The 27,650-nt window shown below is 48.8% G+C and overlaps 1 protein-coding gene across 4 annotated transcripts in view; it reads left to right on the top strand.

The window, feature by feature from the left end:
- The window catches only part of ZNF76 (zinc finger protein 76), a 32,197-nt gene extending 6,253 nt beyond the window's left edge, over positions 1-25,944 (top strand). Inside the window, exons 2-14 of one of the 4 annotated variants that reach the window (XM_060109449.1) lie at positions 13,313-13,481; positions 17,038-17,118; positions 17,234-17,311; positions 18,540-18,739; positions 20,788-20,904; positions 21,244-21,319; positions 21,915-22,040; positions 22,160-22,339; positions 23,133-23,366; positions 23,461-23,624; positions 24,337-24,501; positions 25,046-25,159; positions 25,701-25,944. In XM_060109449.1, coding sequence (XP_059965432.1) covers positions 13,409-13,481; positions 17,038-17,118; positions 17,234-17,311; positions 18,540-18,739; positions 20,788-20,904; positions 21,244-21,319; positions 21,915-22,040; positions 22,160-22,339; positions 23,133-23,366; positions 23,461-23,624; positions 24,337-24,501; positions 25,046-25,159; positions 25,701-25,805 — 1,713 coding nt within the window. In that variant the 5' untranslated portion in view covers positions 13,313-13,408 and the 3' untranslated portion in view covers positions 25,806-25,944. Of the gene's footprint in view, positions 1-13,312; positions 13,482-17,037; positions 17,119-17,233; positions 17,312-18,539; positions 18,740-20,787; positions 20,905-21,243; positions 21,320-21,914; positions 22,041-22,159; positions 22,340-23,132; positions 23,367-23,433; positions 23,625-24,336; positions 24,502-25,045; positions 25,160-25,700 lie in introns of all 4 variants that reach the window. The other 3 variants (XM_060109448.1, XM_060109451.1, XM_060109450.1) reach the window with 3 other exon arrangements.
- The last annotated feature ends 1,706 nt before the right edge of the window (positions 25,945-27,650 follow it).

The raw sequence follows: 27,650 nt of genomic DNA, 5'->3' as shown, positions 1-27,650 counted from the left end.
AGCTAGGGCTGGAGGAAGAGCTGGGGTGGTGGGACTCAGTTCCTTCCCTCCTTCGTTCTTTTTCTTTTTTTTTTTTTTTTGTTTGGTTGTGCTGAGTCTTAGTTGCGGCACGCGGGCTCCTTAGTTGCGGCTTGTGGGCGCCTTAATTGTGGCAGGTGAACTCTTAGTTGCAGCATGCATGAGGGACCTACTTCCCTGACCAGGGGTCGAACCCAGGCCACCTGCATTGGGAGCGTGGAGTCTTAACCACTGCTCCACCAGGGAAGTCCCCCACCCTCCTTCATTCTTTCAGTCAGCATTTACTCCTCTGCCAGGAACTTCTCTTAGGGAGCTTATAGTTCTGTAGCAGATGAAGGGTTTCTTTCTTTTTTTTGGCCGCACTACGAGGCAGGTGGGATCTTAGTTCCCCGACCAGGGATCGAACCTGCACCCCCTGAATTAGAAGCACAGAGTCTTAGCAACTGGACCGCCAGGGAAGTCCCTAGATGAAGGGTTTCAAATCTGGTCTCAATTAGATCTAATTCACAGTAAGTAGGGTTGATTTAGGATTCAAATTTGAGCTAAAGAGTTCAGTTAGTTATGTGACCTAGTAGTATTGTTCATTTAGTATCTGTGGGCACATTCTTTGGTGCTGATTAAGCTGAAATGCATGCTCTCCAGGAACTTAAATTAGAATCAGTTTAACAGAAAGTAGGATGTGTGGTTTTCACCCCAAAAAAGTTGAGTTTAAGGAAAAAAAATACCTGGCAGAGTAATCCCTTCACTGCATCTGGAAGCACAGATGTCTAATCTTTGTGTCATTTAGATGTTGATGCTTATATTTTGAGGAGAGTCTCTGACCAGCTAAACAAGAATACAAGATACAGGGAATTCCCTGGCGGTCCAGTGGTTAGGACTGCACACCTCCACTGTAGGGGGCACAGGTTCAATCCCTGGTCGGGGAACTAAGATCCCACATCCTGTATGCCGTGCAGCATGGCCAAAATAAATTAATTAATTAATTTAAAAAATACGAGATATAGCCCATCTTAATGATCTGGTCACTCACAAAATTAGAGTGGATATGTAACTAGTATCTTTCACTTAACAGAATGGGAAAATTTTGTTCTGGTGAGTAAAAAAAAAAAAAAAAAACGAACAACTGGGCTACAAATCCAAGTGCAGCTGAAGCCATTATCTTTTTTAAAAAAATAAATTTATTTTATTTATTTATTATTTTTGGCCGTGTTGGGTCTTCGTTGCTACGCGTGGGCTTTGTCTAGTTGTGGCGAGCTGGGGCTACTCTTTCTTGTGGTGCGCAGGCTTCTTATTGCAGTGGCTTCTCTTGTTGCGGAGCATGGGCTCTAGGCGCGCAGGCTTCAGTAATTGTGGCTTGCGGGCTTCAGTAATTGTGGCTCAGGGGCTCTAGAGCACAGGCTCAGGAGTTGTGGCACATGGGCTTAGTTGCTCCATGGCATGCGGGATCTTCCTGGACCAGGGCTTGAACCCCGTGTCCCCTACATTGGCAGGCAAATTCTTAACCACTGCACCACCAGGGAAGCCCTGAAGCCATTATCTTTAACTGGTGGCCTTAAGCTACTGACAAAACCTCAGATGCCTCTTGCCCTGGCAGCTATCAATCAAGTACGGAAATGTGAGTGTCCGTGTGAGGGTCTCACAAATCCTATGTCTCTGTTTTGCTGCTCGAAGTGCAGGGCCTACTTGGGCTCCTCACTTATAGTTCAGAAAGACCTGGGATGTTTCAAAGCTTCAGTGTATTAGACTGACACCAGCTGGAAGTCGGAGCGCTTCTTCTACTGCTTCCTGGTTAATGCTTGCCTTCTGTAATGGTTCATCTCAGAGAAGCCCAGATAAAACTTGTTAGCCTGGTATGTTTCTAACTGCATAACTTTTCATTTGTTGGAAGTCCCTGCTGCTTTGGGATAGCTGATAAAGCATGAGACCCATGCAGTTAAGAAAAGCTCAAGGAACTGGGAGCTCCTTGAGATTGTAGAACTGACCCAAGGCTTAGATGTAGAGGGTGTGGCAGGGGTACTTAAGACCAAAGTTCTCTCTGTCTGAGAAGATCATCCTTTCAATCTAGGAGGTATTGCCCAAAGCCACAGAAGCAGTGAGGGAGAAAAGCAGCCCCTGCTCATCTGCCACTTCAGCCAGACCCACCCTCTTGACCAGCCTGGGGACATACCAGGCTGGGGAGCCAGTACGTCCTCAGGTCCTGTGTAGATTTGCTGTTGCTTCATGCTCAGCTTGATCAGGTTTCCATCTGATACTTGAGAATGGCATCCATGAATTGGAAAGCTGAGTTTTCAGATGTGGTTTTGCTACAAACCGGTACATCATGGAATCCTGTCAGCCCTGGAGTAGCCATGCCTTGTTAGGGGAGAATCATAGATATTCCTCTAGCCAACACAAGGAGTGCAAAGCTTGCTTTTAGACTTTCTTCTTTTATTCTTATATATATATTTTTTTATTTTACATAGATAACACATTCACAGGGCTTAAAATTTTTTTTGTAAGTGTGAAAGATATGCAGTAAAAAGTCACCCTTCCATCGCTGTGCTCGTAACTCAGTTATCCTTCCACAGGCAACCTTGGTTAGTAATTGCTTCACTGTCTTTCCATAGATTTTTTTATGGCAGTGGCAGCATACAAAAGGCACTGTTTTGTACCTTGAAATTTTTATTCAATATATTTTGGAGATCTTTCCATGTCAGTATGTAAGGAACATCCTCATTTATTTATGTCTACATAATAAGGAAGTTCTATATTGATAGACATTTATGCTGTTTGGAATTTTTTTGCTATTATTACATGCAGGGATGCCATGAATAACCTTGGACGTGTACCATTTTTCACACATGTACGTCTACCTGTAGACTAGACATGAAGTTGCTGGGTCAGATGGTGTGTACATTTGTAATTTTGATTGATAACTGCAATTACATATTTTAAAGAGTAACTGGACCTCTGGTGGTTATAAGAGAAGAAAGGAAGAAAAAATCCTAGAGGAAGAAGTTCCCTACCTCAGTACTTAAATTGGCATAAATTAGAGGAAGAATAGGTATCTGTCTTTGCAGAACCAAGGAGGGATGAGATGCCAGTAGTATCGTAGGAAGGCTGTGGGGAGAGTGAAGGAAAACTCCCAGAGGGCGGAGCTGGGCAACCAAGCAGACGGGTTTAGTGTCCACTGTAGAGCTGCCTGTCAGCTCAATGCTGGTATCTTTTCATTTCAGTGACTTTTTTTTTTTTTTTTAAGATTATACCCCCTCCTTTTAGCACTACTGTTCATTTCATTTTGGCCTCTTCTGCCCTCCTCTCATTTGGAGTTCAGGTTTCTGCGAGTTGGAGCTGGATGAGTGTTCAGCCTCGTCTTCTTTCACTTAGCGTTGATTTGTTAACCTTCCTCCACTAATCCAGATGGTCTTTGTGGTTCTTGTCTGAAACGTGTAAACAAGCATCCTGTGCAAGTAGCTCTTTTTTTCGGTCCATTCTTTTCGTGGGATGAATTATGAAGATGAGGTGATTAGATCTCAGATCCTGAACCTTTCCTGGTGGGGTTAAGCATTGACAGATTGTTCTCTGGAGAACCTGGAGCCCCTATAGTGCCATTAGCAATGCACGCTTGCGCCCGCCTCTCCTGGCCTTGCCAACACTGATGGTTCAATTTTTTTTTTTTTTTGTAATTAATAGACTGTTTCTTAGAGCAGTTTTAGGTTTGCAGAAAAACTGAACAGAAAGTACAGAGAGTTCCCATATACTCCCTTCTTCCCCAACCCCCCGCCCCCAGTTCCCAGTTTCCCCTGTTAACATCTTACATTGGTGTAGTATATGTGCTACAATTGATAAACCAATGTTGAGGCATTATTATTATTATTATTATTATTTTTTTTTTTTTTTTTTTTTTTTCTTTTTGCGGTATGCGGGCCTCTCACTGTTGTGGCCTCTCCCGTTGCGGAGCACAGGCTCCGGATGCGCAGGCCCAGCGGCCATGGCTCACGGGCCCAGCCGCTCCGCGGCATATGGGATCCTCCCAGACCGGGGCACGAACCCGTATCCCCTGCATCGGCAGGCGGACTCTTAACCACTGCGCCACCAGGGAGGCCCGAGGCATTATTATTAATTAAAGTCCATAGTTTACAATTATGGTTCACTCTTTGTGTTGTACATTCTATGGGTTTTGACAAATGTATGATGTCAGTTATCCACCATTACAGATTTATGCAGAATAGTTTCACTGCTCTAAAAATGACCTATGCTCCACCTGTTCATCCCTCCTCCCCTCGCCCTACACCCTTGGCAACCACTGATCTTTCCACTGCCTCTATAGTTTTTTCTTTTCCAGAACGTCATATAGTTGGAATGATACTGTATGTAACCTTTTCAGATTGGCTTCTTTGATTTAGCAAAATGCATTTTAAGGTTCCTCCATGTCTTTTCGTGACTTAATAGCTCTTTTTATTGCTGAATAATATTCCATAGTATGAATGTACCACAGTTTGTTTATTGAAAGACATCTTGATTGCTTCCAGTTTGGGGCAATTATGAATAAAGCTGCTATAAACATCCATGTGCAAGTTTTTCTGTGGACATAAGTTTTCAACTCATTTGGGTAAATACCTAAGAATAGGATTTCTGGATCTTATGGTAAGAATATGTTTAGCTTTGTAAGAAACTGCCTAACTGTCTTGCGGAATACCATTTTGCTGTGCCATTTTGCATTCCCACCAGCATTTGGTGTTGTCAGTGTTTTGAATTTTGGCTCCTGTAATAGGTGTGTAGTGATATCTCATTGTCTGTTGGATGTGAATACTTTTACTTTGATTTTTGGTGATTTGATAAGTATAATATCATCATGATTATTCTTTCTTGTTCTTTAATTACTAGCTAAACTTTTTTTTAAATATTAGTGGTTTTTGCTTATGTGAATTCATATTGTAGCCTTATTTGTCCAGTGGGAATTTGATAATGTTCTTGGAGGTTTGTAAGTGTCTGCATGTGGTTTTTTTTTCTACCTAGTTTTTTTTTATTGTGGTAAAATACACAGAACATAAAATTCGCCATCTTAACTATTTTTAAGTGTACAGTTCAGTTACATGTGTTTTGTGTTTTTTGGTTTTTTTTGCGGTGCGTGGGCCTCTCACTGTTGTGGCGTCTCCTGTTGCAGAGCACAGGCTCCGGACGCGCAGGCTCAGCGGCCATGGCTCACAGTCCTAGCCGCTCCGTGGCATGTGGGATCTTCCCGGACCGGGGCACGAACCCGTGTCCCCTGCATCGGCAGGCGGACTCTCAACCACTGCGCCACCAGGGAAACCCTACATGTGTTGTTTTTAAAATTTATATTGGAGTATAGTTGATTTACAATATTGTATTAGTTTCTGCTGTACAGCAAAGTGAATCAGTTATACATATACATATATCCACTCTTTTTTAGATTCTTTTCCCATGTAGGTCATTACAGAGTATTGAGTAGAGTTCCCTGTGTTATATAGTAGGTCCTTATTAGTTATCTATCAGTTATATGTGTTTGTTTGTTTTTTTTTTTTTTTTTTTTTTTGGTATGCGGGCCTCTCACTGTTGTGGCCTCCCCCGTTGCGGAGCACAGGCTCCGGACGCGCAGGCTCCGGACGCGCAGGCTCAGCGGCCATGGCTCACGGGCCCAGCCGCTCCGCGGCATATGGGATCCTCCCAGACCGGGGCACGAACCCGTATCCCCTGCATCGGCAGGCGGACTCTCAACCACTTGCGCCACCAGGGAGGCCCCTATATGTGTTTTTAATATCATGTGTTATGTTTTATTTCTTTAGTATTTTCCCCTAATGTCGAGTTTTTTGTTTTGTTTTGTTTTTTGTTTTTTGCGGTACGCGGGCCTCTCACTGCTGTGGCCCCTCCCGTTGCGGAGCACAGGCTCCGGACGCGCAGGCTCAGCCGCCATGGCTCACGGGCCGCTCCGCGGCATGTGGGATCCTCCCGGACCCGGGCACAAACCCGCGTCCCCTGCATCGGCAGGCGGACTCTCGACCACTGCGCCACCAGGGAAGCCCCCGTCGAGGGTTTTTTTTAAGCCAGCTCTTCTTTTTGACTTGATTTTCTTTTTTTTTTTTTTTTTCCTTTTTGCGTTATGTGGGCCTCTCACTGTTGTGGCCTCTCCCGTTGCGGAGCACAGGCTCCGGATGCGCAGGCCCAGCGGCCATGGCTCACGGGCCCAGCCGCTCCGCGGCATATGGGATCCTCCCAGACCGGGGCACGAACCCGTATCCCCTGCATCGGCAGGCGGACTCTCAGCCACTGCGCCACCAGGGAGGCCCTGACTTGATTTTCTTAAGCTTCAAAAGTCCAAAACTCCCTTCTTATCCTGGTTGAGATCTGGATATTGTTCCATTTTGATGAACTGGTCATATAAATTTAACCTTTTTGTCCCAGGATGATGTTTTAAATAACATGACGTGTCTAAATAGCCGTGATGATCCAGTTCCTCCTGATACTGATGGAATGTTTCGTTTTCATATAACCCTTCTCAAGCCAGCAGTGATCCCAAGCTGAATTCCAGAAACAATTGAGATGTAACCTCATCATATCTGTATTAGTTTGCTTGTTGATGTAAAGTGATATCCTTAGGGTAACCCTTCCAAATTGCCTGTATTCTGCACTTTTCTTTTCATGGACTAAAGGTGGGTTTAAAACTCCCCCATGATTGCTCTGTTGAATGTTTACAAACCAAGGTGTTAAAATTCACTTAATCATTTGGCCGAAAATTAGATTTTTAAGTTATCTGTTTTAGTTTAAATGAATGCCATTCTGAAGTAAAGGAGTTTGCATTTTCATTGCCCTTTTGGAATTGAAAATAATCCACTTTGCCTAAATACTCCCTTTTCTGTGACTAATTCAAACCTATAAAATTGTAGTAGCCAAATAGGAACCATACTAAAAAGTACTTTGGGCTTTTAACATCATTGTGCCTTTTGGAAAGAGGTGTTTAGCTGACGTTTTAAATGTTTCTGTTATTAATTTCCTGTTTTCTCTTTAGTGTTTGGAAACCCACAGAACCAAGCCTGTTTCACTAGGCTTTTTGTGTGCGCATTGAAGTCTTCTTCTATAATCACAAATACTGAATCATTTTACTACAGCTCTTCCAAATCCGGTTCTAATTTGTTTGCCACTTGACTCCCTCAGCCTTCATCCCTCCCAACCTAATGTCACTTTGTCCTCTCTGAGAAGTTTTCTATATTTCCAAATGAAGAATTATCTGAGTGAAAATTGTCACTTTTTTTTCAAAGTTGAACATTCTTCTCTCTCCAAGCAAATGTTCTGTTTTTCTCTTTTTTGGCTTCTCAATACAGTTGCCCTCTGGGCTGGCTGAGGCGGAGTACATAAAGCCTTGTTCCAAATGATCAGGGAGTTCGGGTTAGCAGAAAATTACAGACTAGTGAACAGGTGCCTGTAGTCAAGGTGAAGCCCAGCCTGGGTGTGGATCAGATTAGATCTAAACCATGACAAAGTGGAGAAGCACAAATACATGGCTACTCTTTAATTTCCCATCTGTCATTTCTCTTATTTTTCTGCTTTGGGGAGGCAATTTAAGCACATCTCTTTTCATAGAGAGACCTAAAGATTCTATGTGTCTAAAAAGTTTTTCTAAATCTTATCTCACTGGTAATTAAAATTTATGTTTACAATAGGAAACACATTTATATATTATGAAGCCATAGGGTTGTTTCCTGCATCAGAGCAAACAGTAGGTTAAGTTCATTTAAAAATGCAGCAAACAGGAATTGGACTTGCTGCTAATTCTGGGAGTGTCAGTCTCCCTTTTCATCCCTACCTTTTGTCATGTTCTTATTCCCCACTCCCCTCTTTCCCCCAGACTGGCTCTCCCCTATACCCAGCTCAGGTCATTAGGGATCTGGTATAACTTACACCCTCCAAGGAGAAAACGTAGCAGTTGCCCCTGCTCCCCCCTTCCCCCTACCCTTTCTCAGAGGGCCATGGGAGTTATGAATCTGAAATGTCAAGTACAGGCGGGAACTGCCCAGACCCAGCCATCCTGAGGCAGTCACAAGCCTCTCTTTGGCTCTGCCAGTGTCACTGTTGTTGGTTTAGTACTGGCACAGGAAATTCATCATTTAACAAAAGAAAGGGAGAAAAATGGCAATTAGACACTTGTACATGCCTGGCAGCCAGGAAGCACCTTCTCCTCACCTGCCGTCAGGCTCTGTTGGAAAGCAGCTTCAGAGATCAAGGAAAGGTAGGAGAGCAAGAGTAGACTGTTTTAAAGGTGTATATTATGAGGCTTAAGGAGGAAAACTGTATTTAGCCTGGACATGAGAACATGTAAAAGAGTGGAGATTTGTTTTCTTTGAGTCTAAAAAGTGTTATTTTGGGAAATGTGGCTACCAGCTATTCCCTCTTTCCATGTGGTCAGGTCGAGAAGAACTGGTTTTAAGTTGCAGTGGGTGAGACGAAAGCTAAACAACCAGTATTCAAGCGTTTTGAGAGCTGATGTTGTGTCACAGTGGATTAGCAAAAGGAAGAAATGCACCAGATACTGAGAGGTATGGACTCTGCGGCCAGCCAGCCTGGCTTTGATCCTGGCTTCAGCACTAACTAGTTTTGGGACCTTGGACAAATTACTCCACCTCTAAGCCTCAGTCATCTCATCTGTAAAATGAGGATAGTGTGCCTACTTCCTCATAGCATTATTTTTAAGATTAAAAGAGTTAATATAGATTAAGTGCTTTGAACAGCAGCTGACACATATTAAGGACTATATATTTGATAAGTGTTATTAGCACGAACAATGGAAAGGATTTTAGGGTCATTTGGACCAACACTTGATTTAACAGATTAAGAGGCAGTCACAGAAGGTAGAATCAAGGTTAAAAGCCTTTCTGCAGACTTCTGGTCCCGAGCTGTTGCCAGTACTCTTGGCTGTTTTAGAAATACCCATTGCTTCAAAAGTACATCCCTTTAGGTTCTTCTTCCATCCTCTTCCTCAGAGCCAGAATTTCTCGAGTACTTCCTTTGTGCCATCACTGTGCTAAATGCTGACATAAGTGACCTCATTTCATCCTTACAGCAACGTTTGAAGAAGGCGCCACTATTTTCCTCATTTTTTAGAAGTAGCATCTAAGTTTCAGAGAGGTTCAGTTACTTTTCAAGGGTACACAGCATCAAAGAAGTAAAGTCTGGATTAGAACCAAGGCTGACACCAGAGCCCGTGTTTTTAACACAGATGAGCACAGATTTTCCTCAGATTTTCCTCAGAAAGTCTCAATAGAATACAGATGAACTAAATCAAACCAACCATTGCTTCAGCAGTCACAGGGCCCAGCCATAAAGATCTGAGGCCATTTTGTAATCCCTTTTAACCTACAGTCTGCTTTGTTTTCCGACCTAGGTCTCTCAGGTGTATTCTTTCTTCTGACACAATGCTGTTTATATGAAAACAGGTTACCAAAAGAACTTCTCTCCCTGATCAAGAGAATGAAAGTTGAAGGTCCTGAAGCAGATGAAAAGAGGCCAGGACCAGAGCTTTCATGAAATAGAGACCATGTGGGGGTTATCACGACTCTGGGCAACATTGGGGTCACTGCCAGGATCCTAATAGACCAAAGAAGAGGAGTCAGATGTGGGAATTCCTAGGCCAGTGGTTCTTTACCTCCTCTAATCCCTGTAAGATTCAGATGACAGTCATGGACTCTCCCCTCTTTAGAAAAATGTACAAGCTCACACACCAAAAAAGTATTACCAGGTGGCTTCAGGGTTCATAAACTCCAGCTAAAAACCTCTGTATTAGGCAGCAGAGTAGATTACTTAAGAGCCCACTCTGGTGCCAGATGGCCTGGATTCAAATCCTCTTCTTCCATTTATTAGCTGTGCAACCTTGAACAAGTTAACGGCTTGGGCTTCAACTCCCTCAACTGTAAAATGAGGATAATAATAGTATTTAATTAAAGGACCATTTGGGGATTAAACGAGTTACTATATGTAAATGCCTAGTACATGGTTAGCTCTCCAGCAGTATTCACTGTTAGTGGTAGCAGTATTGCTATCCCCAGAGCTTAGCCCATTCAGTAAGTGTTTATGGACAGAATGAATGAATAATTCTAGTGGAGATGCCGAGTCCAGGGTAGAGTATCCCAACCAGTGTGTCACAACTGGGCTATAGTTATGTCAAAATACTGATCCACTCAGCCCTTCGGGCTGCCAAAGCCCCAGCTGGTTGCTCCTGGCTTCAAGCAGCAGCATCCAAAGTGTGACATACAAATATCCTTCTCTCTGGGTGCCCTGATGTGAAAACAGTTTGGGCAGCACTGATTGAGAATGAGAAGATCAGCTGGCAGGTAGTGAGAAACAAGCAGGAAGTCCAGACTCCAGGTCTAGGAGAATTCTATGGATGGGTGGCAAAGAGAATCTTAACCCCTGAGCCTAGAGCAGAGGCTCTGGTACGCTCTGTACTACGGCAGACGCAGAGCAAGTGCTGCCACTGGGACACTCCAGCGCTTCTCTCCTAGCACAGGGACCTGGTAAGTCACTGAACAAGGAATTGTGGAGAGCCTGCAGTGAACCAGGAACCAGGCTGGAGCCCAAAGTCTTGTATAGGCAACATGTGTTAAAGAGGCAGTGATAAGTACTGAAGTAGGTGACTCCAGGATTGTGAGTGCCAGGAAGAGGCAGTAGCCAGGGCTGCAGGGACTTGTAAGGGGACCAGCCTTGCCTGCAAGGAGAATGAATCCTTAGGGTGATAGGAAGCCACTGAAGAGTTTTAATCAAGGGAGTGGTAGATTTAGATCTGTACATAGACATTCTGACACAGTATTACAAAATGAATAGGAAACAGGCAACAATTTATTGAGTACATGTGTTAGGAGGCGCTTACATTAGTCAAGAGGTGCAAGGTGATACTCATCTGAAATTAGGTACCTAGACTTTTTTGTCTATCTTTTAATTTTTTAAAGTAAGGTATAATTGACATACAACATTTTGCTGTACGCGGGCCTCTCACCGTTGTGGCCTCTCCCGTTGCGGAGCACAGGCTCCGGACGCGCAGGCTAGGCTCACGGGCCTAGCCGCTCCGCGGCATGTGGGATATTCCCGGACCGGGGCACGAACCCGTGTACCCTGCATTGGCAGGCAGACTCTCAACCACTGCGCCACCAGGGAAGCCCAGAATTTTTTTCTTGTGATATAAAACTTAAGATTTGTTCTCTTAGCAACTTTCAAATGTGCATTATAGTATTAATAACTGTAGTCATCACGCCGTACGTTACATCCCCCAGGACTTATTTTATAATTGGAAGTTTGTACCTTTTCACTCCCTTTACTCATTTTACCTACCCCCAACCCCTGCCTCTGGCAGTTACCAATCAGATCTCTGTATCTATGAGTCCATTGATTTTCTTTTTTTTTTCTTTTTTTTTTTTTTTTGCGGTACGCGGGCCTCTCAATGCCGTGGCCCCTCCCACTACGGAGCACAGGCTCCGGACGCGCAGGCCCAGCAGCCACGGCCCACGGGCCCAGCCGCTCCGCGGCATGCGGGATCCTCCCGGACCGGGGCACGAACCCGTATCCCCTGCATCGGCAGGCGGACTCCCAACCACTGTGCCACCAGGGAAGCCCAGATTTTCTTTTTTAAGACTCCACATATAAGTGAGATCATAGTGTTTGTTTTTTCTCTGCCTGACTTATTTCACTTAGCATAATGTCCTTCCTCAAGGTACATCCATGTTGTCGAAATGGTAAGATTCCATTCTTTTTTGTGGCTGAATAATATTCCATTCTGTGTGTGTGTGTGTGTGTGTGTATGTGTGTGTGAGAGTGTGTGTGAGTGTGACAACTTCCTTATCCATTCACCTGTCAGTGGACACTTAGGTTGTTTCCATGTCTTGGCTATTGTAAATAATGCTGCAATGAACATGGAGGTGCATATATCTTTTCAAGTTAAGGTTTTTGTTTTCTTTGGATAAATACCCAGAAATGGAATTCCTGGATCAAATTTTTAATTTTTTGAGGACCCTCCATACTGTTTTCCATAGTGGCTACATCAATTTACATTCCCACCAATAGCACACAAGGGTTCTCTTTTCTCCACATCCTTGCTAACACTCGTTTTTTCTTGTCTTTTTGGTAATAGACATTCTGACAGGTGTGAGGTGATATCTCATTTTTTTTTTTTGCATTTCACTGGTGATGAGGGATGTTGAACATCTTTTCATGTACCTTTTGGCCATTTATATGTCTTCTTCAGAAAGATGTCTTTTCAGGTCATCTGCCTATTTTTCAGTTGGATGGTTTGGCTTTTTGCTCTTGAGTTATATGAGTTCTTTGTATATTTTGCATATTAACCCCTTATCAGATACATGATTTGCAAATATTTTCTCCCATTTAATAGGTTGCCTTTTCATTTTGTTGATTGTTTCCTTTGCTGTGCAGAAGTTTTTTAGTTTTTTAGTCCCATTTGTTTATTTTTGCCTTTGTTTCCTTTGCTTTGGTGACATACCTGAAAAAATCATTGCCAGGACTGATGTCACGGAGCTTACCACCCATGTTTTCTTCTAGGAGTTTTATGGTTTCAGGTCTTACAGTCAATTCTTTAATCCATTTTGAGTTAATTTTTGTGTATGATGTAAGATGATGGTGTACCTAGACTTCTGAGGAAAAAGGAGGAATCAAGAATGACCCTACTGGGAATTCCCTGGTGGTCCAGTGGTTAGGACTCCGTGCGTTCAGTCTCAGGGCCTGGGTTCAATCCCTGGTCCAGGAACTAAGATCCCTCAAGCCATGTGGCCAAAAAAAAAAAAAAAAGAATGACCCCCACGGATGCTGTGTGGCTGGACATGCCACCCCTGGGATAGGGGATACTGGGAGTGGAACAGTTCTTGGGGTGGGGAGCACTGTGAGTTCTGTTGGGGACTTGTGCTGTTTGTGATGCCTGTGTGATATTTACAAGGCTGGTGAATGGATAGATCTGAGCACAGGAGAGATGTCAGAATGGTCACAGAGAACCAGCAGCAGTGGGGTTGGCCCCCTGCCATCAGCGGGGCTCCCTTCTAAGGGGAGCGAGTTTAAAAGTGGGTTTTGATTAATGAAATCTTACTTTACAATCAGTTTGGCTGGCATGCTTCTCTTGCATGCTCAACCTTTAGAATTCTTCAGTGTGTATATTTTGAACTCTCTTAATAAAAACCAACATAGTTCTCTACTTTGAAGAATTCACCTCTTTTTCTTCTTGGCTGGCCTCCTTCACTGTCCCTGTGTGTCCTTGCGGCAGGAGGAAGCCGTGCAGCTCATAATATGACACTGTCCGTTTTCTCAGATTTGTGACGCCAAAGGAAATCTCTCACCTCAGCTGTGGCTCTCAGTGCTGGGAAGAATACAACTTCATGTCTGAGTGTACGAGCAGGAGTTTGCCATGGAGAGCTTGGGGCTGCAGACGGTGACCCTCAGTGATGGGACGACGGCCTACGTCCAGCAAGCTATCAAAGGTATTTCCGGGGACCTCAGAATCCTGCCCTGTCCCCGTCCCAGAGTCTCATGACCACCCTGCCTTCCAGCCTGCTTGCCACAACCTGCTGTGCATGAGAATCTCTCAAGGTGATTGATGGAAAGGGAACTCCTTAAAATGAAATGCCACGTAGGCAGGCTAGAAAATCAGACTAGCCTAGCTATAGGAGCCAAGACCTCTGAAAGGCAGGTTTCCTTACATGTGGTGAGTGGTTCATAAATATTTCTGGAATGGATGAACACAGTGCTGGTTGTGACTTCCTGCTTTTCCAGTTTCTCAGTGCTTTCTAGAAGCAGTTCATTTTAACTTAAGCAAGTTTAAGCAGTCAAACTATCTTCTGAGCATCTACCATGTACAAGATACTCCTCTAGGTTCAGAGGGGGCACCCAGGCATAGATCTCATGCCTTAGACCCAACTAGGGTGACCAGAAATAAAAACACAGGGCACACAGTTAAATTTTTTTATTTAATTTAATTAATTATTTATTTTTATTTTTGGCTGTGTTGGGTCTTCGTTGCTGTGCGCGGGCTTTCTCTGATTGTGGCGAGCGGGGGCTACTCTCCATTGTGGTGTGCGGGCTTCTCATTGCAGTGGCTTCTCGTTGTGGAGCACCGGCTCTAGAGCGCAGGCTCAGTAGTTGTGGCGCACGGGCTTAGTTGCTCTGTGGCATGTGGGATCTTCCCGGACTAGGGCTCAAACCCATGTTCCCTGCATTGGTGGGCGGATTCTTAACCACTGTGCCACCAGGAAAGCCCTAGTTAAATTTTAATTACAGATAAACAACGAATAATTTTGTAGTTTAAGTATGTTCCACATACTGCATGAGGAAGACATGCATAAACATGGGATTAAATATTAAAAACAGTAACATAATAACACCAAGTACTAAAAAAAACTTCATTGTTTATCTGAAATTCAGATTTACCTGCAATTTAGATTCTCAAGGAGGGCGTGGAGTCAGAACAGAGCGTTGTTGAAGGGCAGGGCCTTCTGGCCAGGGACACTCACCATCCTGACAGCCTCTTTCTTTCTCGCCAGCATTCTCAGGCTTGCCAGATGGCATGCGTGTCTTTCTTGGACAGCACTAGCCAAACACCGCCTCATTCCTACTCTTTATTTTGTCATTTCTGGACTCTGTAAGCACCGCCATCCACATGACTGCACTGTCATTATAACATTGCCCTCCTTCATTTCAACACATTGTCAAAATGTATTTCAGGTCCCAAGCTTACAGATAAATTGTTTGTTGATTTCATTTTAAATCATCTGCTTCCTGACGATGACCAAGAGGCCCCTTAAACTCATCAATAAGCTCTTTCCATATGATGTATGGGTCTGGCTGGGTTCATTTTCGTGGTAATGGAACTTCTCTAGAATACTTGTGAAGCCTGCAACCCTCTGTTTGCAGACTTCCCATCACAGGTCTTGCCCCTTTGCAGCAGTCTCAGTGGGATGGAAGAACTTAGGAACTATAGATGGGGCTGTGTTTACTCTGTGGACCCAGGTATTTCCCATGCCTCAGTCTTCTGTTATGAATTAATGGTTGACTGAACGAATAAAAAACAAGTAGCAACAGTTGGCCTGAGAAAGCCACACTCTTTTCTTACATCTTGTCTTCTTATGTCTGGATCTCTCTTCCTCCCCCACCTCTCCGTTTATATCTTCTTCTTGTCACTCTTCCTGGCTCTGTTCTCTGCCTCCTCCATGGTGCTGTAGTGTGTGCTTACATGAGTGCACACACACAGTCACAACAGATTTCACACTGCTGAGAGCAGAGTTGGCCCTCAGGAACCAGAACTTCACTGTCCTGAAAGGCATCTCTCTTGCTGGTGAGCTCCTCTGACGCTCTTGACCAGGACACTTTCATCTCTGTCAGCAGGCAGCTCTGCCTGGGCCCAGATTAGCCAGCCGGAAGCCCTAAAATTTTATTACACTTACCTATAATTAGGATAAGCGTGAAACCTGTTATTCAAAGCCGACACTTTGGAGAGTGGAAGAGCGTGCTATGAATAAAGGTGCTGGCACCGTTCCAGGCAAACCGGAACATACAGTCACCTCTGTAGTGGGGTACGAGGGCCCTGACGGTCAGCTCTTCTCCCCACTGCCTCTCCCCATTGTCATCTCTGCTTGTTAAAGGAAATTCTAGGTTGAAATTTTTTCCCAAATAACTTCTCAACATCTTGTTTCCCGCCTTGAAGCAGTACCCACTCCGCTAGCAGAAGCTCTGATGATACTTTCAGAACCCCATGTACTGGTGCCCTTGCCAGGACAGCTAAAGTGTTAAAAGGCAGGGTAGCTTACTGCTTGCTGGGCGGGAGGGAAGAGGGGGAGTCGCTCTCCCCTCATCTCAACTGCCTTTCACTCCTGCTGCTTATCTTTGTCTCCACCTTACCTGCCTCTGGCTGGGTTGTAGAACTGTTAGTTACCCAAGAAAACTCAGTTTGGGGACAAGTTTGGGAACTCTCCTGAGTGGGAGACATCAGCAGAGGTGAACCAGAAGTAGCTGTCTGGTCCTTCTCCCACATCATAGGAGCTCAAATTCCTAAACCTGAAACTTGTAAAGAAAGGAACAAAGAAAGCATTTGTCATTAAGTCTTCGGTCTCCCTTTCCTTCTTCCCTTTCTCACTTCCTTTACCCCTTCTCCCTCTCAAACTCACTGGACATAAGGAGAGGCCTATCTAATTCTAATTCTAAACCTAAGAGCCTTTTGCTCTTAGAAGAGGAAACTGAGGCACAGGAAGGTTAAATAAGGTGTCCAAGATCACACAGCTAGTAAGAGATAGAGCTGAAATTCAAACCCAGGAGGCCTGGACTGGTTCCAGAGCCCACTGCTTTTAACCTCTAAGCTATATTGCCTTATCAGAGGGTCTAGGTCTTGGTATGCTGCCACGATGGGAGACAAGGGAATGTTTCTTTTTTTTTTTTTTTGCAGTACATGGGCCTCTCACTGTTGTGGCCTCTCCCATAGCGGAGCACAGGCTCCGGACGCGCAGGCTCAGCGGCCATGGCTCACAGGCCCAGCCGCTCCGCAGCATGTGGGACCTTCCCGGACCGGGGCATGAACCCGTGTCCCCTGCATCGGCAGGCGGACTCCCAACCACTGCGCCACCAGGGAAGCCCCAAGGGAATGTATTTTGATTTAGTTAGTTTGAGTCAGATCTGAACTTTGACGCACTGGGGCCTTCCCACATTTCAGGGCATCCTTTGTTTGCCATTTAGCTCAATCTCAGCAGCTTACTGCCAGGTTGGAAGTCCCCACTTTGCCAGGTGTGGGTAGAATAATAAAGGAAGTTGCTCCTCCTGTGAGTGACAGGAAGGGAATCTGCTGGGAGCCATAGGGTTCCTCATGGCAGGATGTCTCTACCCCCGGTACCTCTGAGGCACAGGCCTGGGAGGGAGGGAATGAGGTAACGAGAATGTCACCTGTGCTTAGACACACGGTCTGTGCCTCCAACAGGCCTCTGCTAAAACAGGCATGTGTCCCTCAGCCCTCTTCTGGGCCTGGCCCGCTTCTCTCCATTTCCACCTCCACAGGAGAGAAGCTTCTTGAAGGGCAAGTGATCCAGCTCGAGGACGGGACCACTGCATACATTCACCAAGTGACAGTGCAGAAAGGTGAGGGCATCTTGAGACACCCCTGCCTCATGAGGCAGGCCAGGCAGCCCCCACTGAAGGACCCGCCTCGGTGACACCGAGCTCCAGAGAAAGGCAGGCATTGCTCTCGTTACAGAACCTCTTTCCTTTGAGGATGGACAGCCCGTGCAGCTGGAAGATGGCAGCATGGCCTACATACACCGCACACCCAAAGGTGGGGTCACAGTTATCATGACTGGCAAGAAGAAAGGGAAGCAGAACTGGCAGAGGTTGGGGGTTGGAGTTGTGCACCCTGGGAGCTGGGGCAGAGGCATGGAGCTGTGGTCTCCAAGCTCACCTGGATCAGCAGGCTCGCCTGCCTTCCCTGGCGTGGACCACAGGAACAGCTGTTTCTGCCCCCCGGGAGGCTGAGCATGGGGATCTGTAGCCTGGGCCTTGATGGTGGCTTGGCTCCAGCACAGCCACAAATTCTTAGGGCTTTAAATAGGACCCAATGATGTCATCAGAGACCAGAACTAAAAACTTAACTATCATTTTTTTAAGAATTAAGCTTTTAAGGTATTGAAGAAGAATCGTTTATTCCTTCTACAAGTAGTTTCTTGAGCAATTCTTGCGTGCCAGGCATGGTACTAGGTGTGGAGTATACAAGAGAGAACAGAGTCGGACATAGCCCTTACTCTCCTAGAATCTAGGGGGGAACTAGGCCTGAAATGAACCATCATGATGAGCTGATCATTGCAAACGGGTTTCAGGCTCAGGGAAGGCTTCTCTGGGGAAGTGACACTTGAGCTGAGAGCTGGAGGGTGAAGTGGGCTTAGCTGGGGAAGAGCAGTGGCAGGGAGGGTTCAGTACCCCAGACAAAAGGAACAGCATGTGTGGTCCGGAAACGGGGGTGGGCGAGGAGAAAGAATGACACGTCCAAGGAGCCACTAGGAGCTCAGGTCCTGGAGGTGAGGGCAGAGTCGGTGAGATGAAGCTGAATAGAGAGGCCGGGGCCAGAGCACTGGAGCTTCAGGATAAGGGTTTTGGTCTTTATCCTGAGACAGATGGACCCTGGTTGAACTGTTTAGAGCCTCAGGTAACGTGATCGCATTTGTGTCCTGCAGAGATCCCTCTGGATGCTCTGCTGCCTGGAGGGAGCTAGGGGGTGAGGGGCCACCAGTTAGGAGGTTCTTGTGGTCATCTAGGCCAAGATGATGGTCCCTTTGGGTCCTCACAGAGCTTGTGAGTTCCCAGCCGGTACTCCATAGGAGACCTCATCTTTAGGAGAGGCTGCCCCAGAAGGAAGGCCGGCCAGAGTGAATCGCCAAAGTGAGGGACCAGGAGAAACCCGAGGTTAAAACCCTCCTTGGTGTATGTACCTCTCACTACCTTAAAACCCAGGTCCCAGCCGCGTCTTTTGCCCTTGTGCAGCGTCTGGGCTAACCGCATGTTCCCTGCAGAGGGCTATGACCCCAGTGCCCTGGAAGCTGTCCAGCTGGAAGATGGCTCCACTGCCTACATTCACCACCCCGTGGCTGTGCCATCCGACAGCACCATCCTGGCCGTGCAGACAGAGGTGGGCTTGGAGGACCTGGCCACAGAGGATGATGAGGGCTTCAGCGCGGACACAGTGGTGGCCCTGGAGCAGTACGCCAGCAAGGTGAGCTCTCTTGGCCCTGCCAAATCTGCCACCTTTCTAGAGGACAAGGGCAGTCCTGTGCCTGGACATGGCCGGGGCTACTCCCTTTGCCCCTCCACACTGGCTCCCCCGACTTATCTCTCACACGTCATCGTCTCGGATAAGCATCACAGCCTGGCCAGGGCCGCCGACAGCTGTGTACACTCAGGCTTGTTTATGCTGTCTGTGCAGAGGGAAGGCAGCTGTAGGAAACAGCGATATCCGTACGGTGGGAATTTAGGCCCAGCTTCACTTTGGCTGTTCTGTCTGAGAAAGCTCTTGCCTTGCCAGTGAATTTTATTAGTTTTCCAGTCCACCGAGGTCAGATGTTCTTGTATTTATTTCTTCTCTGCGACTCATTAAGTCATTTGGGAAAATAACCTCAGTAGGCAGTGACAAGAGCAGATGTAACAGAGCAGCTGGGATTCTTGGAACACAAGGCTTGCACAGTAGCTCAGCTGCAAAGAAAAAGGATCTTGGCTTTCCAAACATCAGTCAGTCTAAGCTCTCTCTGCTGGGGCTGTGGTCCTGCCCGTAGGGGGAACCGGTACAGAGATCTGTGAGCTTTCCAAACCAGGGTGTTCCCTCTCCCCATGGACAGCAGCGCCTCAGGGTAGATGTGGCAGGGCTTCCTGGAACACCCGTTTTACCCAAAGATTGGGGGAGTTATTTTTATAATAAAACTAATGTGGCTGTAACATAAAAGAGAAAAGGAAATCCTCGTGTCTTTTCAAATTGAAGCACAAAACTTTGCAGTAGGCTCCTCTGGGCTATGCCCACTCCCACTCCAGTTCCTTCAGGTGTATTTTAGAGGCCTAATTTGAGGCTTACTGATGTTGGAAAGACAACTGAGCTTTAAATTGTGAGCGCTGAGATCTGTGCTGGCTCCGCCTCTACCTAGTCTGACCTTGGGTAAGTCACTCCCCTCCTAGGCCTCAGCTTGTTCCTGTCTCATACGATGAGATGGGGCCAGATGATCTCAGAGGTCGCTTCCAGCCCTGAAGTTCCTTGATTCCCTTGATTACCTCAAGAGCCAGTGGGACATGGGAGTGAAATCCGAACGCCTGAGCGGGTTAGCCTGCCGAGCAGGCCTGGCCACCTGTGACCCTCTCCTGCCACCCACCAGCTGCTTAAGTATCCATGAAACTCTGTCAGCTGCTTGACCCCTTGACCTGGAGCTGACTAGACAGACCTTGCCTTGGACTTAGTCTCCCTCTTTTGTGTCCTGCTCACCACGACTTCCGGAGTTCTGTTTCAGGAGCTCCTTGGAAGGCCATAGTGTCCCAGAAACAAAGACTAAGGGGCAGTCCCAGCAGGGCTCTGCCCAGGAAAGCAGAAGAACAGTAAGGGCTCCACGAAGCCAGAGGCTGGTGTGAAAAGGGTGTTCGCAGGAGAAAGGGAAGGGAACGACTTGTTAGTTAGCCGGGTACCGTGGTTAGAGCTGAGGCTTCTGGTGGGACTTTTGGGCCCCTGCCCTGGGCACTTCTGCAGTTTGTTGATTGTGACCACCTCACTTCTGGTGAACGCAGGTGAGCTCATCCCCACAGCAAGCCACTTGTTAATGCCCCTTCCAAACACAGGTTTCCCCCAGGGAGGGAGGGATCTCCTCCCATCAGAGGATAAACGTGTCCAGAGTTGCGCCTCCCAGGTTGGTGGTCAAAAGAAGGGGCAGCTGGCATGTGGAGTCACCACCCAGCTCAAGTGTGGCTGTTCAGACCACTCCTCCCCCACCTTACCTAGCCATCTAGGAGATGCCCTTTCTCCCAAAGCTGTCACAGCCCCTATGACATTTAGTCATTCCTCTGTCCATCAGAGCTGGGTGGTGACTCCACATGCCAGCCCCATTTCTTCTGCAACATGCCCCGGTGTCTGTTCCGTCTGTCTGGATCTGTCACCCAGGTTGCACTTCTCTCCCTTGGTAGGTTTAACCCTATTTATTGGGTCTTAAGGGGCCAGCTGGGTCCTGTGTCCTACCTCTTCCCTTTCATTGAGGAGAATACATATAGGGACCCCAAGATTTTTTTCCTCAGGTTCTGCATGACAGCCAGGCTCCGCATAATGGCAAAGGACAGCAGGTTGGGGACAGAGCATTCCGCTGCGGCTACAAGGGCTGTGGGCGTCTCTATACCACCGCTCATCACTTAAAGGTAAGGTTGCCGCAGAGAGCTTTTAGCCTTGCCGTCTTCCCAGCAGGCTGTAATTCTGCCTTCCCGCTTTGACTGGAACTGGTCCCTGACCTCGAGTTGCTCATTGCCTCCTGGAAGGAAGAGATGAGTGTACAGAAAAGTCAGCACAGAGGGCTTTGACACACATGAAGAATGCAGGAGGGAAGAGAATCAGGGAAGGGTCTCTGGAGGGGACATCTCAGCTGAAGAGGAAGCAAAATAAAGGAGGTGGCCAATGCTGATACTCCGGGCCCTAACGAGAACTAAACTGCCCATTCATACCCATGTCCCTTTGAATTACATGATTGCTTGTCCTCACAGGTACATGAGAGAGCTCATACAGGTGACCGTCCATACAGGTGTGATTTCCCCAGCTGTGGAAAGGCCTTTGCCACAGGTAACCTACCTGGATAGGGACCAAGGTGGACTGCTTCCAGTTGAGGGGAGAGGGTTCTAGATTAGCTCTGGCAACTCCCTCAAGGAAGCCATGCACCAGGCTGCCTTCCTGGAGAAACTGCTGTCGGAGTGCTCCGATGCAGGGCGCCGTCTCTGGAGGAAACTCTGTTACAGAGGCAAGAGGCAGCAGGAGCTGGAGGTTGGCAGAGAGCCCTGCCTCTGCGTCAGCCCTGACACCCACCAGCTGGGGGTGTCGGGTGGTCGGTTGCATCCGTCTAGGCTTCATTTTCCCTCTGAATTGGGGCCCTTTAACCATAGGTTCTCTAGGTTCCCTCTTACACTGGTTCTGGAATGGCACCAGCTGCCCCTGGAGAGGGAAGGAGAGAGCAGAGTGGGCTTCTCCGGCCCCTCTTACCTGCCCAGCCAGGGGTGGGATAGAGGCAGACACAGGCTTCTTGTGCCAGAGGAGGTCCGGAGCCTGGCAGAGCAGACCTGAAGATGGAGAGCCTCTGAATTAGGAAGAAGAGATGGTGGAGGATGAGGCCCCACCCAATGCTCTTCTCACCCCTCCTTCCCTCCCTCCCACACGCGGACAGGATATGGGCTGAAAAGCCACGTGCGCACCCACACTGGTGAGAAGCCATACAAGTGCCCAGAGGAGCTGTGCAGCAAGGCCTTCAAGACCTCCGGAGACCTGCAGAAGCACGTCCGGACCCACACCGGTAGGCTGGGCCCTGCCCGCCCTGCCCCGTTGGTACCTGGCTCTGAGCCCAGGGCTCGCCCTGCTCCCTGCTCCATGGGACCCCTTCCAGAGCCACCCTCACACAGCCCATCTCCACAGGTGAACGCCCCTTCCGGTGCCCCTTTGAGGGCTGTGGCCGCTCCTTCACCACGTCTAACATCCGCAAGGTACATGTGCGCACCCACACGGGCGAGCGGCCCTACACCTGCCCCGAGCCCCACTGTGGCCGTGGCTTCACCAGTGCCACCAACTACAAGAATCACGTGCGCATCCACACAGGTGGGCCAGCTCGCATGCAAGGACCACCCCTGAGGCCCCAGCCCCCTCTACCATAGGCTTCTGACCTAAACATATTCTTGACGCGCAGCCCAGAACATCATTCCAGGCTGGTCCGTGGGCAGGGCACGGGGTTTCGGTGGTTTCGGCCATATCCCCAGAACCACTCTTTCACTTGCAGTGAGCGGTTCCTCCTTCAGCAGTTAGGTCCAATCTGATGGGCATTGCTGGCCCTCTCAGCTCCCTGCTGCCTCTCTATACCCACCCGAAATTCTCCCCCTCCAGCTGAGCTCCCAGAAAAAGCCCAGGGTCAGGCGTGATGGGGAAAACGCAGAGGGAAATGTCATCTTCAGCTCCTCACCTCATCCACTGTCCATGTGACTCCTGTGTATCCTCACCCTCCCCAGTGTTACGTCCCTGTCCAGCCTTCTGTGTCAGCTCTCAGATGCATGTCCCCTCACTCTCCCATCGTACCTGACATATCAGTCACCCCTCTCTATCTCCTGCCTCTTCTGTTCACAAGCCCCCAGCGCCCCCCACCAGCCCCTTCACTAGCCTCGGCCTTGCCCCTGCCATTTTCTCTCCACCTTGTCTCTGGGCTCCATGGTCCCACACTCACGTCCCCTCTGCCTTCCACTGGCCACCTTCCCCAACTCTGTCCATTCAGAGTCTCAGATCTCAGTCCCTCTTCCTCACTCTGGCTCTCCCTTCACCAACCCTGTCCCCCACTCCTATCCCCTTAGTTTCCCCTTTGCCAGCCCCAGGTCCCACCCCCCTCACAGCCCAGTGTCCCCAGGGGAGAAGCCATACGTTTGCACGGTGCCAGGCTGCGGGAAGCGCTTCACCGAGTACTCAAGCCTGTATAAGCACCATGTGGTGCACACACACTGCAAGCCCTACACCTGCAGCACCTGCGGCAAGACCTACCGGCAGACCTCTACCCTGGCCATGCACAAGCGCAGCGCCCATGGCGAGCTGGAGGCCACGGAGGAGAGCGAGCAGGCCCTTTATGAGCAACAGCAGCTCGAGGGTGAGGGGCGTGGGCAGGAGGTGAGAGTGGGGACAAGCCGGGCCTCCCCGTGACCACCTGGTGGCAGGTGTCAGCCTGGGCTCTCCTCTCCCAGCCGCCTCTGCAGCCGAGGAGAACCCGCTACCCAAACGACCCCGCATTGCTTACCTGTCGGAGGTGAAAGAAGAGGGTGATGACATCCCTGCCCAAGTGGCTATGGTGGCCGAGGAAGATGGGGCCCCCCAGGTGGCTCTGATCACTCAGGATGGTGCCCAGCAGGTACAGACCCTCGGGGTAGAGGTGGGGTGGGCCACTCTGGCTGGTACCCTCTCCCACTCTCTCTGGGGAGCTCCAAGTTCTAACAGCCCTACGTCCACCCAGTTTCTCTCTTTTAGCCTTATGGATCTCAGAGCTGAGACCGAGGGTTCCAAATCTTGTAACACAGGCCCCCACCTCTTCCTCATGCTTCCAGTTCAGTCTCTGTGACTCCTGGAGCACAGTTAATAGTTTCCCTCTTTACTTGGAGGCTGACACGTCCTGTTCATCTGAGTGAAACACTTGGATGTCCTTCTCAAGAGAGACGTGTCGGTATACGGGCCAGAGCATGGTGTGGGATCTGGAAACTTGGCGTTTCTAGCCAGCAGTATAACCTGACGTTTGTCAGCACGCTCACTGTCAAGTGCACTTACGACTTTCAGGGTTGATATGAGGATGAAATTAGGTGGAGACCCTGAATTGCATGGAACAGAGCCCTGAGGCAAAGTGGTGATAAATAGATGTGGTCAGCAGAATTCTTCCAGTGTAGCCTCTCTTTGCAACCTAGGGCCTGTTTTACTTGCTTGTCCTGACTCCCTCCACCCTGTGACAAGAAGCTAATCTTCTAGCTTACCAATAAGCGAACCTGCTCTGGGAGAACAGATTCATCTGCCTGGGGGCTTTCAGACAGCCCTCCCCTCCACTCCCAGCTCATCTTCTTCCTTGCTGTTGGCAGGTCAGCCTGTCACCAGAAGACCTGCAGGCACTGGGGAGTGCCATCAGTATGGTGACCCAGCACGGCAGTACCACCCTTACCATCCCTAGTCATGATGATGACCTTGCTACATCTGGCACACACACAGTCACCATGGTCAGCGCCGATGGCACCCAGACGCAGCCCGTATGGCCAGGCGGTTTGCTTGGGGTTTCTTGTTCTCTTGTCCTTCCTTTCTGTGGGATGAGCCCTAAAGTGCAGGCTTAATTAGTCAAGCCTTCATACGAGGACCAAGATTCCCACACATAAAGGGTCTTCCCTACATCTTCTCTGGGTCATCGGCAACTCTTGTTGAAAAGCATTGCACTGGGAGTCAAGAGACAGTTCCTAAATCTCAGTCTACCCCTAATTTGCTTTGCTGCCATAGGCACGTTACTTTTCCATGAACTTTAGTCCATCTTCAAATGAGGGGATTAAATTATCTCTGGGACCTTTTACAGCTCTGTCCTTCTGTGATTCAAAATTCCTAAATTAAGTTGGCTGTAAATTAAAGTAAAATACAACCCCACTTAGCTCTGAGCCCCAAGCTAATTAATTAATCTGACCCATAATGGTTGTATTCGTTTCCTTCTGGGTTGTTCCCAGCCACCTTGCTTGGAGGGGTTTTTTGGATTGGGGGTTGGGAGAGTAATGTAGGTGTGTTGGAAAACCTCATTCTTCTGTATTTCAGGTCACAATCATTACCTCTGGGACTGTGGTGGCTGAGGACTCAAGTGTAGCATCCCTTCATCATCAACAGGTGGCGCTGTTAGCCACAGCCAACGGAACTCACATTGCGGTGCAGGTGAGTTGAGGTCTGGTAGGATACTGTGGCCGCAGAAAGGAACTAGAAGGGAAGGGGAACTAGATGGAGGTCTTGAAGAGGACAGCATTTGGCTCAAAAAGAGCCCATTTCAGAGGACAAATCCCTTTCTGCCTGCATCCACACACCTGTCTCAGGCTCTTTCTTGACTGAGTCAGGGTAGGGAGCCCCTTCTGACCTTCGGGATAACTTCGATGGCAGTCTCCCTGGTGGTCTAAACCCTTCATTTCTTGGTGTCCCTGTTTCTTCATCTGGAAAAGAAGTAGATGATTACTCCAATCAGTCCTTCCCCTTCTATGAGCAAACTGTTCTGTCTGACCCTGGACCGTTGCACAGCTCCTCACCACGCCTAGCCTAATAGGATTCTATGAGTGAACTTCCTGTTTCTCGGGGCCCTGCTAAGTGCTCAGGTGTTTGGCGCCGGGTGGGTGGAGATTCAGAAAAGTAGGCCTCATATACTACCACTGGAGTCTAGGAGGGAGGGTCTCACTCTCTCCTTCCTTCTCCTCCCCCTTCCCCACAGCTGGAGGAGCAGCAGACCTTAGAGGAGGCCATCAGCGTCGCCACTGCTGCCATGCAGCAGGGGACTGTGACCCTGGAGACCACAGATTCGGAGAGCGGCTGCTGAGCCCGAGAGGGCTGGGTCCCACACCATGTTGGAAGAGGTGCCATGCCGTACAGGCATCCTTGCCTCCAAGGGCCCAGGCTGTGGTTGACACGTGGAAGGCGGCCACACAGGTCTCTAGGGCAAGAAGGCAGCAGGAAAATGGCCTGAAGGGCACAAGCGTCCTGCCCAAGAGAAGGGCCAAGCAGCTGGAATCGGGGGAGTGTGTCATCCTCAGGAGCTAAGGAGGACAAGCTTGATCAGCAGGCTGCACTGGGGTGTCCTCCCCCCAAAATCACCTGAGCGCCCTCTCCTGTCTCTAGAAAACAACCTTCCCGCCCTTGGTCCACTCCCCTTCTCAGGTGGCAACTGGGGCTGCTCTTGGGACAGGTCCTCTCCTCCAACTGGTCACTGCCCACTAGGGGAGAAGGCAGACAGCCCTTCAGCCCAGTAGGGGCAGCTTGGGCCCAGCACTGCCCCTCCCAGCAATAACCACCTCCCCGAAGGCCAGCCGAGATGTCTGGCCACTTGGCAGCAGGGACTTTCTGCCACCGCAGTCAGAGTTGCTCAGGGGCTTGTGGCTGGAGAAAAGGTGCCCAGCCCCACCCCTACCCCCAGCTGCTCCCCAACCTCTCTGTGGCAGAGAGGCAGGGAGCAACCTTGTACATACTGGGGATTGGGTGTAATTTGTTTTATTTTTTTTAATTCCATTTTGATAATTTTTTTTCCTGCTCTGGATGGTGGTGGCAAACGGGTGAATGAGTATTTAATAAAAGTTCCAAGTTTCCACCTGGGTCCCTCCCTCCTCCTCCCTCCTTTCAGCTTCGGGCCCTGGTGGCAGGGCTGGTCAAATCAGGCTCTTGGCCCTATATCCCGGGCACAAACCTCACTCAGCCTCTATGCCCGACTGGTGGGCCTGCCCTCCCAGAGGCACAGGGGGAAGGAAGCCCTGGTGTGAGAGAAGCCCTGAGGAGCTGCCGGTGGCTTCCTGCCCACAGCTGAGCAAGTAGGCTCCCGGTAGCCAAGCAAGACCAGTGTGAGCACTGCTCCCAGGCTCCAGTCGGGTCTCAGGCCTCAAGATGGGTGGGCTGGAGGAACTCTGTTTTCTCTACCTTACCTTGTGTTATGTCATCAGAGCCCCTCCACACACAGCACACAATCCACTGCTCCAAGCGGGCAAAGCCCCATGAGGGGGGGTGCCTTTGCCAAGGTACCCAGGGTCTCTGATGCCTCTGCTACCTGGTGCTGAAGTCCTAGCTTTGGTACCCAGCTCTGGGGGTACCCACCTAGGTGTCTGGGGCCATGGAATTCCAAAGCCACAGTCAGACCCCACTGAAAAGTACATGGTAGGACCAGACCAGCGCTGGTGGGAAGGAAGGGATGCAGGGAAAGGGACTTGATGGAAAGAACTCTTGGGCTTGACCCCTCCTGCGTGGGAACATTGCAGGGATTGCAGGTGCCTCTTTTCCTCTCTCCATTGTCATGGATGTGCCCCACCCTCTTCCCCAACGCAGACATCCTCTCCTAGGATGCTTAGCGAGCTCTTTTACTTTTGCCACCAGCTCCTTGGAAGCAGGGGGAGCTGGGACATGCCCCCAGGGAGGGGTGTCTCGATTGCCTGAGCAGGCTCCTTCAACATACAAGACCACTGTTCGTGGCAGGAATATGCCCCAGCCCTCACAGGTACTGGATCTAAAGAAACGGAAGCACTGATGTGGACGGCCCTGAATCGCCAGCCTCCTGCTCCCAGGCACCCCTGAAGCTGGACCCCACCATGAGCCTCACCCCCATGAGCTTCAGAATCTCTAGGTCAGGGCCAGTGGGGCCCCAGAGTGGGCAATGCTCGGGGTGCCTTTTAGAACCAAAGCC

This window comes from Mesoplodon densirostris, chromosome 10 (genome assembly GCF_025265405.1).
Source record: "Mesoplodon densirostris isolate mMesDen1 chromosome 10, mMesDen1 primary haplotype, whole genome shotgun sequence".
NCBI classification, from domain to species: Eukaryota; Metazoa; Chordata; class Mammalia; order Artiodactyla; family Ziphiidae; genus Mesoplodon; species Mesoplodon densirostris.
The sequence above is the reverse complement of the archived record's forward strand: the minus strand, read 5'-3'. Positions and strand labels throughout refer to the sequence as shown.